Here is a 13,376-nt window from a genome sequence, read left to right as displayed (position 1 = left end):
GAACGTCGGCGGCCGCCCGGGTGACTCGGGTCCATGTCACAGGATAACATTCGAGGATGGGACATGGAATGAGGCGACGGCCGCTGCAGCCCGCGCAGCCCGCGCCGCCCCAGGCCCGGCCGCCGCCGCCGCCGCCGCCGCCCGCAGAGGCTCCGCGGCCATGAGGTAGGGTCGGGGGCTGCGGCCGCCCGCCTCGCGCCCCGCCCGCGGCCGGTCCCCGGGGCGCCGCGACTCGGTCAGGGGCGGGAGGGCCTCCGGGCGGAGGGGGGCGCCCTGCACCGCGGGGCCCCCGCTGCCTTCCCGCCGCGCGCCCCGCACCCTCCACGCCCCTTGGGTCCCCGGGGCCTGAAGCTCTGGGGCCAGGTGCGGGGCGCCCTCCGCGGAATTGCAGGGCTGCAAGCTCGGGTGCGATTCCCGGCGCGCGCGGGGAGCGGGGAGCGGGGAGCGGGGAGCGGGGAGCGGGGAGCCGGGAGCCGGGAGTGACGCGCCCGGACCACCCCGGGGCCCCGCCCCCGCCCCCGCCCCCGGCCCCGGCCCCGCCTCGGTCCCCCCGGGGTCCGCTCACGGTGGCGTGTGCTGTGTCTCCACCACTGCAGACCCGGCCCGTAAGCGAGCTCCAGCCGCGCTCCCGGTTCGCGCGCCCTGCGGCAGCCTGAGGCATGGAGAAGGCCGTCCCCGCGGGGCGCTGATCCCCGCGCCCCCGCGCCCCCGCGGCCCCGCCCCGGCCCCACCATGACCGGCTCCGCGGCCGACACTCACCGCTGCCCCCACCCCAAAGGCGCCAAAGGCACCCGGTCCCGGAGCAGCCACGCGCGGCCCGTGAGCCTCGCCACCAGCGGGGGCTCGGAGGAGGAGGACAAAGACGGCGGGGTGCTGTTTCACGTGAACAAGAGCGGCTTCCCCATCGACAGCCACACCTGGGAGCGCATGTGGATGCACGTGGCCAAGGTGCACCCCAAGGGGGGAGAGATGGTGGGCGCCATCCGGAACGCCGCCTTCTTGGCAAAGGTCAGAGGCTTGAGGCTTCGATGGACGGGGCGGGGCGGGCAGTGATGGGAACACCTGAGTCCGTACGTAGCAGGTACAGGTGATGTCCATTTTCCTGGTCCCGCCATGAACTCCTTTATACTCCCCATTCTTCCGACCAGCCCCCACCCCCTTCGCTTAATTGAGATGTTTGTCTTGGAAGCCTTAGAAATGGGGGAGGGAGAGGTAGCGGGCTTGCTGTCCTGGGACTGTGTGGGCTGGTTGTGCCAAGGTCCCTTTGAATCTCCAGCCGAACTCCGTGTACTCACCACCCCGAGTATATCCTCCTCCAGCGAAAGCTGTAGCCGCCAGGTAACACCAGGGGTGTTAAGAACGCGCCCCCCTCCCCCCAAGGATCCCACCCTGCTTTTCCTCTTTGGAGACTCTAAGTCCCCCCTGTCTCTCCCTTGCAAATGATTTATCAGGCTGTGAATGAATTTTGCAATCAACCAGTCAGACTTCTCAGCGTGAATCATTTCTAGACTTTTTGCCAATTTTTTTTTTCATGGGGGTGACTTTCACCTCTGAAACTTGCAAAGCAGTGAACGATCTCTTTTCCCAGCTTATCTGGGCTCCTCGTAAGGAAAAAAAAAAAAAAAAAAGGAAGAGTTTTGGCTATGGCTTAAAAGGGACTTTCCAGGACACATGATGCATTAGTCTCACTGGATAGAGAAAGAGGCTCAGGAGTGAAACTCTTTCTACCTTGGAGAGAAGCCAGCCAGCCGACTGAGTTTGGTGGCCAAGGATATAGTTAGTAAGACCGAGGGAGGGAAGGAGATGTGCGGTGGTCACTATATGAGACATCAAAATGCAGGCTGCGGAGAAATGCTGCAGATGGTTTCCGTTTCCCTCCCGGGAACACTGGTGTGGCTGAGAAGATTCCTGAGCTGGTCTAGGAATTCCAGACCTGAGACCCGAAAGGCCATCTGGCTGAATGCCCAACCTAGAGCATCCGGTGACCTGAGCATCTGAGCCCTGCAGGCTGGAAAGCGGTGTGTGCCCTTGGGGAAGTGACGGAGCCCAGTGAGCTTCCTGCTGCAGCCCGTTAGTGTTTTATTACCAGCAGGTCGAGGAGCTCTCCGTTATGCCCCATGAGGCTCTGTCCTGCCTCAGTGTCAAGCTGCGATCACTCTTACTGGGTTTTCCTTGAGCATGAGAATGACACTGGTCCTGGCTGGTTGTTCTGACTTCAGATCTCATGCTAACGTGAGTGAGCCTTGCTTTGCTTAGGGAGGACCCGGGGACCCTTTAAACCTGGAAGAGAGGTGGCCACAGGGACCACAGGCCTGTTCCTGCTGTCCCATGCTGCCATTCTCATTGAGCCTCCTGAGCACTTGACCCTGCTTCTAACTGTGATGTCATCTTCCTCCTGGCCTTGTGTGTGTGTGGGGGGGGGACCCCTTTTCCCCACAAGAATCAGGGGATGTTTGTTTTGGTGGAGAGCCATCTCCCACCTCTCAGCACAATCCCTTCTTTCCAAAGACCTTGTTAGGGCTAGGGGGCTTGCCACCTCCCGGGCAGCTGGCCCTGGGGCCCGGCCAGATTTAGGTCTTGGTGGTTGGGAAACTCTTAGTTGGAATGGAAACTCCCCTTCTTTACCTTTAGCCCCATGTCCCCACTGATTCTCATGCTGCCCTTTGAATTGGGCAGCACATGTCGTCGACCTCCTTTGAGCACACAGCTCAAAGCTCCCTAGAATGTTAGGACCCGGCGCCCTGGGAGTAAGGAAGGGATGTGGAGTAAAAATCAAGGGCCTGAATTCTAGTCCTGGTTGTGCTCCCTCTAGCTTTGTGGCCTCAGCCATTCATTTAAAATCTCTGGCCTTAGTTTTCTCATCCATACAATGGGAGTAGACCAGATTTCATGTCAAGTTCTTTCCAGCTCTCCAGTCCCTTGGGGAGATATGACCCATGCGTCTCCAGCTTTCCTGTGCCGATCTGTGTGACAACAGAGTTGACTTGGGACAAGTCCTCAGAACTGTCACCTTCCCTCATTCTGAATATTCCTTTAGTTCTTTGTTCACACTTGTAGCTCCTTTCACTGTGTCATAGTGTCACAGTCCCCAGATCAAAGCACTCTCCTCATCCTCTTTTTTAAAATTTTTTTTTAAGATTTTATTTCTTTATTTGAGACAGAGAGAGAGCGAGAGAGTGAAAGAGAACATGACTGAGCATGAGTGAACAGAGGGAGAGGGAGAGGGAGATGCAGCATCCCCACTGAGCAGGGAGCCTCATGTGGGGTTTGATCCCAGGACCCTGGAATCATGACCTGAGCCGAAGGCAGATGCTTAGCCAACTGAGCCACCCAGGCACCCCTCCTCATTCTAGGACCCTGGCTAGTTTGTCACCTCCAAAACAAGCACATGTGAAACACTATATTCAAAATGTTGCCTGAGCAGTTTCGAACACAGATTACTACTCCCTGAGGCCTGTACCTGATGCTTCCATTATTGTGGCTGAATACTGTGTTCCTAAAGAAAAAAAACAAAACAAACCAGTTCCCTTTTCTGTATAGCAGTCACACCGTATTATATTTTCACAGTGACCTGAAGTCACATGAGAATTCCTGCCAAGCCAGGAAAAACCCTGGCCAAGCATAGGCCTTGGCACTTTGACCCTAAATAAAGAAAAGACCTTTAACATTTCTTTTACATTGCATCATAATAGCTGGTCCTGCACCTCCAGCTCTTCCCTAGGCGTCCCCATCCCCCAGGTCCTGACATTCCCAGACCCCTACCTAGGTCCTGAGATGGGAACAGCTTCAAAACAGCTCCTGGTTCCAGGGGGTCACTCCTCTCTGGTCCAAGGGCTGTTCATGCACTCAGCTTGGCACACTTCTCCCTTTGGGCCCATGTCCTTTTCTCCTTTAACCGGTGTCTTGCTGAGGACTTTGTACAGAAGCGGGCTGGGGCGGAGGTAGTAAAGGATTGGAGAGTTTCAGGGAGACTAACCTTTTTTGGCAATTAAATATAGACTAAGAAGCAAAAGGTGACGAGGGAAGATACCAGAGTTTAAGAGGAGAACTTGAATGACACTTCTTTGCAGGACATTTTGTTAGCAGCCGTGGGAAGTTCTGCCCACAGGTCCAGGTACCTCTGCCTGGGGTCCAGGTACCCCTACCTGGGCTGGGGAAGGGGAGGCAGCTACTGCTTCTGCAAACCTCCTTTTAAATGTGTGGCTTCAGGCCTGCCCCCAGGTGGTTACTGGGTCCAAGGTAGCAGCTGACTAGGTGGAGGCCAGGGCTTTTCAGGGAAAGTATGAAAAAGCAGCAGAGTCAGTTGGAAGATGATAGAGGAAGAGAGGGGAGAGGCAGAGACAGTGGATGGCCCAGAAAAAACAGCGAGGTGTGCTAGGAAATAGCTCCTCCTGCTCCTGTACCGGCTGAGCTGGACTCTCCAAGGGGTGACCAGAATGGACTCAGCAGGAAACAGCAGTGGTTTCTTAGAGATCCCATGTTGTTGTGCCTAATCCTCATGTTGATTCTAAATGGGGAAATTAAATAAATAAGTAAATAAATAAATAAATAAGGAAATAATTCACTTTTAGAGGGCTCAGCTTTGCCCGAGTAGAGAAGTGTGAGCCTGAGTGGAGATGTGTAAGTCAGGACCCTGCTGCTAACCCCCACTCCCCACAAGCTCACACAGGTTGAGCCCACTCCGGCCTCTGTCCTGGATTCAGAACCATGGTCTGTCCTTCCTGCTTGGCCCAAGGTTGAGCACCCCCCTCCCCCAGAGCTCTGTACCAGACCACCACCAGCAGGTTCCTGGCTGCCCCCGATGCGGAGGCCTGGGGCGTCCATCCTGGGCTCATGAGTGGATGTTCCATGCTGCTTTTCCAAGTTGCCAGAGAAGACTCTTCAGCCTGGTGTCTGCACAGGCACCTGTATTTTCCAGAACAGGGACAGCAAAAGGCTTTGCTTTCTCCGTGTTCTTTCATGTTGAAGATTCCTGGTGCCCATTCTGGCTTGCCTCACCGGTTCCTTTTCTGGCTTCCCCCTTCTCTTGCTTGTGGGGATGCCAGTTCCACACCTGTGTCCGTTCACATCCCTCCCTGCATTCTTTGGACAGGTAATTACGTTTGCCACGAACGGGATGAGAGAGAGCCTGGCCACAAAAGCCTTTGCCTGTAGTTTGTTTCGTGTTTCTTGAACAACTGTCTTTCCGTCTACCCTGCTCGCTCCTACCTCCTGCCCCCCACCTCCCGGGGTCCCCCAACTCCAGACCATAAGCGCAGTGCCTGTGTAGATCTTCCTTCTGGATTCCATCTTGATCACCTGGGCTGTGACGTGAGGGGCTGGGGGCAGGCAGCAGGAACCTTGAGAGGAAGGACCATGGAAGGTCTAGGCTGGGGTTTCGGGTGAAACAGGGCAGGGAAATAACACCAGGAGGGACTCTTAGGACCTGTCAGGAAGAAAAAAAAAAAAGGAGTGTGCTATGGGCATAAAAAGGTTGTTACTAATTTATGTTTCCGTCATGCTTTATAAAGAGCATCCCTGACAGCATTAGCGTCCACATTTCAGAATATCTCTGCTAATTGGAGGTGAAAGTGGCATTTGATATTTCTTAAATGATCAGTGAGCTTGAATATTTTTTTTCAAATCTTTATTCACTTCCTTTGGGAATTGTTTTTTCAATTAAAAAATTGTGGTAAAATGTACATAACATATAGTTTGCCACCTTAACCACCTCTAAGTGTACGGTTCTGTGCATGAAATAATCACACGGTTGTGCACCAACACTGTTCCATCTCCAGAACTTTTCCTTCTTCCCTTACTGAAACTTCCCTTGCTGAAACTTCCCTCCCTCCCATCGGTCCCTGACAACCACCTTTCTGCTGTCGATATGAACTTGATGACTGTAGGAGCCTCATACAGTTGTCCCCCCTTGTCCACTGCTTCGCTTTCCATGGGTTCTGTCACCCAGTGTCCCCTGCCATCTGGAAGCAGATGATCCTCTTTCTGAATCTGTGATCAAAAGGCCAATAGTAGCCTAATGCTACGTCACAATGTACCTCATTCTCCTCATTTCATTTCATTATGTAGGCATTTTATCACCTCATATCTCAAGAAGGGTGAGTACAATAAAGAGATTTTGAGAAAGATCATACTCCTAATTTTCACTAGAGTATATGGTTATCCTTGTTCTTTTTTATTGTTGATTATCATTTTAATCTCCTTAACGTGCCTAATTTATAAATTAAACCTTATCATAGGTATGTATGCATGGGGAAAAAAAACACGGTATATATAGGGTTTTGGTACTATCTGCAGTTTTAGGCATCTGTTGGGGGGAGGATCTCAGAATGGATGCCCTATGGATAAAGGGCGACTGCTGATGAGAGGTATCATATAATATTTGTCCTTTTGTGTGTGGCTTATTTCACTTATCATAATGTTCTCGAGGTTCATCCATGTCGCAGCTTGTGTCAAAATGTCCTTTTTTAAGGCCACTGTATGTACTTAGTACATTTTAAAGAATAAGGTACACCCAGCGTGGGGCTCAAACTCACCATCCTTGAGGTCAGTAGTCACATGCTTTAATGACTGGGCCAGCCAGGGGCTCTGATACCACATTCTGTTTGTCTGTTTGTCCATTCACCTGTCAGTGGACATTGGGTTGCTTTGACCTTTTAGGCCTTTTTTTTTTTTTTCATTGAGGCCTGAAGAATTTTCTTGTATTTTGTATTATTTTAAGTAATCTCTACACCCCGTGTGAGGCTGGAACTCATGATCCCTAGATCAAGAGTCGCATGCTGTGCCCTCTGAGCCAGCCAGGTGCCCCTGAAGAGTTTTCTTATAATTTTGTTGGAGGTCTTCATGAATAAAGGTTATTAGCTCATGGTCAAGACGTGTCCCCATGGGGAAGTGGATATGTTCTCTTCCATTAGGCTGAGAAGGCATCCTTGTGATGTTCTACACAGAATCTGTCTTCTAGTTGTAGAAAAGTGAAGACCATTCATGCTTCCCTGGTCTAGATCCTAAAAACACGTCACGTCGTTGATGAATAATAACATAGCCAACCCTTCCAGACTTCCGAGGGCTGATCCCAAGTTGCCTGCTTTATACATAAGGTCCTCCAACCCTTACAACTGGCCCAGGAGGTTTGAAGTAGGTGATAGTCTCCTATTTTATCAGGAGAGAAACAGAAGCTTAGAGAGGTCATGGAGCTTGACCAGGGTCCACTGTGAGTAGGTGACGGAGCAGGAACTCAGATCTTTGTCTCATAATTACTGGCCAAGGAGCCCGTCTGGTTTATTATATAGTCCATCCTCCGGTGGGGGCAATGCTGGCCTGAGGAGCTGGTTGGGAGCCTGCCCCCAGCCTGAGCCCCAGCCAGCTCTCCCAGACAGCGGGGTGAGTTGTAGCCTGATGACATCAGCCCCTCAGCTGTCTCAGTTCCTCTCCCCACTGCAGCCCTGATCCCCAGCTGGGGCTTGTGGAATGTGGCCACAGCTCCTGCATTCTCTCAGCCTGGACTGAGGTAACCAGGCAGCTGTTTTCAAAAGCCCTTGGGCGCCAGGGGGCTGCTATTCTGAGGACCAGCTGCTGCCTGGCTCCCCCCACCCCCCCTACCATCATCTGGCTTTTGCAGGCTCTGTTGAGCTTGGGGAAGTTGAAATGATTTGGTGGTTGGCCTCTAGAGACACCTCTGAAACAAGTCTCTCTGGCTATGGCAGGGCTCTGGCCAAGGGACACCCATCTAAGTATCCCTTAGGTGGCCAGTGATTCTTTGGGGACATTTATCCATGCCTACCATCTTTTGTGTTAACACTTTTCTGAGTAGAAATACACTCGTGCCTTAATGCTGCATAATTTCCCTCCATCCTTCCTCCGTCTCTGCATTCCCTCCCCCTTGAGCTTGGAACGTGGCAGGTGCTAAAGAGATGTCTGTTCACATTTCCCCTTCTCTCCTCACTTCTCTGTGAAATCTCTGGCACGTTCTTACGCAGACTTCCAGGTACGGGTAGATCAGTGGATGTTACTGCGAATAAACAAGATTGAGGCTTCGCTTAGCCTTTGTAAGGGCAGAAATACAAGGATACGTAATATATACATGTACATAATACATAATATATACATTTAATCTCTGTGTGCCTGTGTGTGCATGCGCACAGCTGCCCACGTGGGAGGGTCATGGAAGCCAGTGGCCAAGTGGGCACATTTTACTCCCTAAAATTATTCTCCAAGACAGAAACAAGATTTTTGATGTGTTGTAAACAAGATGTAGTTTGCAGAACCGCTGTGCGTGCGTGTACACACACACACCCTCACATTCACACACACTCAGCACCTTGGCTGTGAAATAGGACGCGTGACAAGTTTCCTTTCTGCTGAAGGGGCAATTGCTGCGAAGTACAAAAGTTGCAAAGCCAAGAGGAAAGAGAAGCTCCGAGAGGAAAAGAATGTCAGGTGGCGTTTTAAGTAAATGCCGCAAATGCCACTAAAGGTGTAGAAGGTGTGGAAGGTGCGGGAGTCTGGAACAGGCCCTGCTGCAGGCCACGGGGCAGCGCACCCCTCCAGCGTCCCTGCCGTGCCTGAGCGTGCACAGCAGGGAGAGAGCTGGGTCCTTCGACGGTGTCCGTCCCTGGGGCCCAGCCAGCCTCCCCCGTGGGTGCCTGGATCTCTCCACCAGCCGCTTCACCTTCCAGCAGCTGAGCGCTAAATCCCCAGGGCCTCCCATTCCCTCTTTTCTCCAGGATGAACTAATCCGTCCTGCGGCCCCTTCTGCTCCTCCCTAAGTGGCTTAAGCCTGGAGGAGCCTTTTCTTTCCTTCCTGGCGGCAGTCCTGCCGGAGCCACAGGCTCACGTGGGCCACCAGTCTCTGTCACCAACAGCCCCGCCTCACCAGAGGCCAAGCTGAACAGAGTGAGAAGCGTATGGGGGAAGAAGGTGCACACCGTCCCTTGCCTCCCAGGAGTGGCTGGATTGGCCACCCCTGCTTGGTTTTATTCCTGGACTCGTTGGCAGGGGCGCTCAGAGCTGCCCTGTGTCTCAGAGCTGGTATCTTAGCTCAAAATTCCTGAGAAGAGGCACTTATCTCCCCCTTTCCTTCCTCTTGTTAAGACTTTATTTATTAGAGAGACAGTGAGAGATAGAACTATGGCAAGTGCAGAGGCAGAGGGAAAAGCAGACTCCCTGCTGAGCAGGGGACCTGACGTGGGGCTCGATCCCAGGATGCTGAGATCATGACGCTTCACCGACTGAGCCACCCAGGTGCCCCTTACCTCCCTATTTCCAGTCCTCACCTGCTGTTGCTCCTTTCTCTTCCCAGCTGTGCTTAGAACTTCGTGCCCTCAGTTGTAGACACTTGGTGAGTGTTGACTCAGGGGCAGGAGAGGAAAGGAAGGGGCTCCTGAGCTGGGAGGGGGTGAAAGGTTAAAATGGCTCATGAGTCAGAGGGGCTACACTTACCTGGAGTCATGCCAAGGGGGGAATCTTTCCTAATCCACTGGGGCCAAACTCAGGGAGGTGGCTCATGGGTGCCATGGGTGTGTGGTTGAGGAGAGATGGCACGCGTGGCACCACGTTGCATTTCTTCAGGGCACCATTCATCTTGTGTTCAGTGGTGCCTTGGAGTATAATGGGTCACACCAGCCATGTAATGAGAGGTTAGTCATGCAGAAAAAATGTGAGGGTCAGTGGGGCACCTCTGTGAACATCCTGGGCCAGGCTCAGTGGGGGACGCTATAAGACATGGTCCTTGGTTTCAGGGAGATGCTGAGGCTCCCAGGGGGAGGCTGGCTGCGTTCACATTCACAACACACAGAGGGCCATAGAGAGCTGTGCTGCCCCAGGGCACAGTGTGTATGGAGGGAACACAGAGAAGCAAAATTTCAACAAGGGACCACCTGGGCTGGGGAGACCTTGTGCAGGTGGCCGTCTGCTGTCAGGAGCAGCTCTCTGGTGCTCTCAGCCCAGTGCCTGCCTTCAGACCTTGGGCCCTGGGGCACCTCCTTGATAATGAGCTCTCTCTCTACTTCTTTGCAGCCTTCAGTACCCCAGGTTCCAAACTACAGGCTGTCGATGACCATCCCAGACTGGCTCCAGGCAATCCAGAACTATATGAAGACACTACAGTATCCTTCCAACCAGGGTCTGGGCGGACGCAGCCAGGGGACAGGCGTGGTGATCTCGAGCCTGCTGGCAGGTCTGGCCCCGGCTGCTCCGCAAATGCTCTCTAAGGTTGGTGAGGCCGGGCCTAGAAGGATGCCCCAGTGTGAATCTAGAAGGCATGATGCTAGAGGATGTACTTGCTGTGATCAGAGCCTTCCCCCTTCAGGGAGGTGCGGGCCCGGACAGCAAGGTGCAGTGAGGCAGCAGTGGCCACCTGGAGCCCTCTTCCTTCCACCCTCCTCTCTCTCCCCTTCTGGGTCATCTTTGTCTCCCTCCCCTCTTCCTCTACTGTCTTTCTCCCCTTCCCTCCTGGGCCTCTTTCTGCTCTTTTTCTCTCCTTTCTCACCTTTCTGCCTTCATTTTGACCACTCACAGTCTGTAAGAGGCCCACCTCGTGCTGCCTTTGGCTCCTCAGGTGCCCCAGACCGGCGGCCTTGCTCCCTTCCACAAGAATAAATGGTCCTCTCCCCTCATGTGAGTTTGGAGAAGCGTGGAGGAGCCCTGTGGGTGCAGGCTGGATCCAGACCAGCCAGACTTCAGTCTTTCTGTCCGCCAATGTCCTCGGGTTGTTTGTAGCCAGGATTAGATCTGTTCTGCGGGCCATAGCAGCAGCAGCAACACTGTGAGAACAAAGGGGCAGAGGCGGGTGGTTCACTGGCTGCTGCTGGTATTTTTTTCAGGGATGGGAATCAGATGGGAGCTGGGCTGACAGAGGCATCTATGAGAGGGACAGACCATTTGCCTGCCAACAGCAAGCATCGCAGAGCTAAGCCAGTATCAGACCCCACCCAACCCCCCGAGGCAGCTGTCAGCACCCTCGTCCCCAGCACGTTGTCCAGGAGGTCAGTTCTCTGCTGACCTCTGTCCTTTGTCCCGAAAGAAGAATTCAGCAGAAAGGATTTCATGGGGCACTGCACACATGTCCCACGTGCCCCAGAAGAGGCCCTTCCTCTCTGTGCTATATGCAAGAATCTTTCCTGTGGATTTTTGTGTCTTCTCTGAAGGGAAGGGCATACCAGAGGGGAATAACACCAATTTCTGCTCATTTGGGCAGGGAGACTACTTCGTTAGCCTCTCAGTTCCCACTTCACAGAGGATGAACTCCCCTGCATGTCATCTTCCCAGTGGAATCCTGAAGCAATAGTAGAGGGGCAAGTGGCACCAGCCTCCAGGGGTGAGGCGGACAGGACAGCCCTAACCCTGAGCACACTATCTGCTATTGGTGCCAATCCCCAAAGTGGGATCCCTAGAGTTCGTGTGGTCCAGAGCATCAGCTTCTGCCAGGGTAGCCTTGGACCCCAAGAGCCAAGCCTTCCTGGGTGTGACGGACTTCTCGTAGAACATTCCAGAAGGTGACAGGAATTAGAAAGGCTCCCCACTTCTTTTTTTTTTTTTTTTTTTAAGATTGTACTTATTTATTCATGAGAGACACACAGAGAGAGGCAGAGACACAGGCAGAGGGAGAAGCAGGCTCCAGTGGGGAGCCTGATGCGGAACTCGATCCCAGGACCCCAGGACCACGCCCTGAGCCAAAGGCAGACGCTCAACCACTGAGCCACCCAGGCATCCCTGGCTCCCCACTTCTGTGTAGGATATGATCTTCACAAGGATCATGCAGCCAGAGATTAAAGAGAATAAGCCTGGCTCAGGATGCCCTGACGGGCGAATTTGCATGTGCTTTACATCTCATTTGCTCATTCTCCCATAAACCTTGCAGCACATTCTCAGCCAAGTTTTCATAGTTTGCCTGAAGGATCTGCTTTTTTATTCTCTTCTCTGACCCATTATGATGGTCACTGACCTAGATCACTGACTGCAGAGAAGGCCGGAAGAGGGAAAGCACTGCAGGCTGCTGGGATCGTGCTCCTGGTCACCTAACCATTGGAGCCACCACACAAAGAAGGCAGAGTGTGATCTCTTTGTTTTCTCTTCTGACCAGACTTTTACAGGCACACCTCAGAGACATTGCAGGTTTGGTTCCAGACCACTGCAATAGAGCAAATGTGGCAATAAAGCAGATCAAATGTATTCCCAGTGCATATAAAGTTATGTTTACACGACCCTATAACATATCTAAAATAACGTGTCGAAAGCATGCAATAACATATCAAAGATAACAAGCTACATATCTTAATTAATTTTATTTATCTTTAAAGATTTTATTTATTCATGAGAGACACAGGGAGAGAGGCAGAGACATAGACAGAGGGAGAAGCAGGCTCCCTGTGGGGAGCCTGAAGTGGAACTCGATCCCAGGACCCCGGGATCACGCCCCGAGCTGAAGGCTGACGCTGAACCACTACAGGCACCCGGGTGCCCCTACATACCTTAACTTAAAAGGTTTTATTGTCAAGTAATGCTGACCATCATCTGAGCTCTCAGTGAGTCATAATCATTGATCACAGGTAATAATGAAACAATTTGAAATATGAGAATTACCAAAATGTGACACAGAGACACAGAGAGAGCAAATGCTATTGGAAAAATGGTGCCAACAGACTTGCTTGATGCAGGGTTGCCACAAACCTTTGGTTTGTTAAAAAAAAACAAAAAACAAAAAAAACAAAACCTAAACTAAAACCTGCACAGTACCTGCTAAGGGCAGTAAACCAAAGGGCAATGAAATGAGTAACGCCTGTGTTTAGGTTGTTGGGACGTCCCCCTGCTTTGTCCTGGACACAGTAGCGCATCCTACCAGGCCAGCCCTGACTACAGACATGCTCATGTGGGGATATGAAAAATGAATCCTTCCTTCCCTTCTGACAGCTTCAGAGTGTCAGCCATCAGTGTCAGCTGATGGTGCATGGGCTTCTGGAAAGACAGGTGCGCCCTGAGCTCTGCTGCATGGGGAGAGGCCTTCTGAGGGTCAGCTTGGGCTCAGTCAGTCTCACTCTGAAGGCAATGCTTACAAGAGGCTTCCTCCCTGCCCCCAACTCACTTTCTGGGGCTCATAACTTTAAGGAACTGAGAAAGGAATGCCAGGCAATTTTTTGATATTTTATTTATTATGGGTTTGTCTCACTTTACAAACACAAAGTATATAGACTAGATCAATGAACAGGGAGAAAGTTAGGCATACAGAGAGAATTTTTGCCTGTTGAATTCTACTTTAAATATACCAGGCATCTCACTGTTTGAATGAGATCTTCGGTAAAGTGAAAGAGTCACTTTATAATGAAGTCATGTAGCCCCTCAATCTTTTTCTTTTCCCTCTAAGGTTTTTTATATTGCATTTTTCA

General features: G+C 52.2%; 1 protein-coding gene across 4 annotated transcripts in view; it reads left to right on the top strand.

Moving 5' to 3' along the window:
• The first annotated feature begins 17 nt into the window (after positions 1-17).
• Positions 18-13,376, top strand: part of VASH2 (vasohibin 2) — a 38,970-nt gene continuing 25,611 nt past the window's right edge. Inside the window, exons 1-3 of one of the 4 annotated variants that reach the window (XM_077902164.1) lie at positions 18-165; positions 597-948; positions 10,012-10,100. In XM_077902164.1, the coding sequence (XP_077758290.1) occupies positions 733-948; positions 10,012-10,100 (305 nt within the window). In that variant the 5' untranslated portion in view covers positions 18-165; positions 597-732. Of the gene's footprint in view, positions 166-596; positions 1,009-10,011; positions 10,101-13,376 lie in introns of all 4 variants that reach the window. The other 3 variants (XM_077902162.1, XM_077902163.1, XM_077902161.1) reach the window with 3 other exon arrangements.

Source organism: Canis aureus, chromosome 6 (assembly GCF_053574225.1).
Source record: "Canis aureus isolate CA01 chromosome 6, VMU_Caureus_v.1.0, whole genome shotgun sequence".
Taxonomy (NCBI): Eukaryota; Metazoa; Chordata; class Mammalia; order Carnivora; family Canidae; genus Canis; species Canis aureus.
Note: the sequence above shows the minus strand (reverse complement) of the source record. Positions and strands in the feature narration are given on the sequence as shown.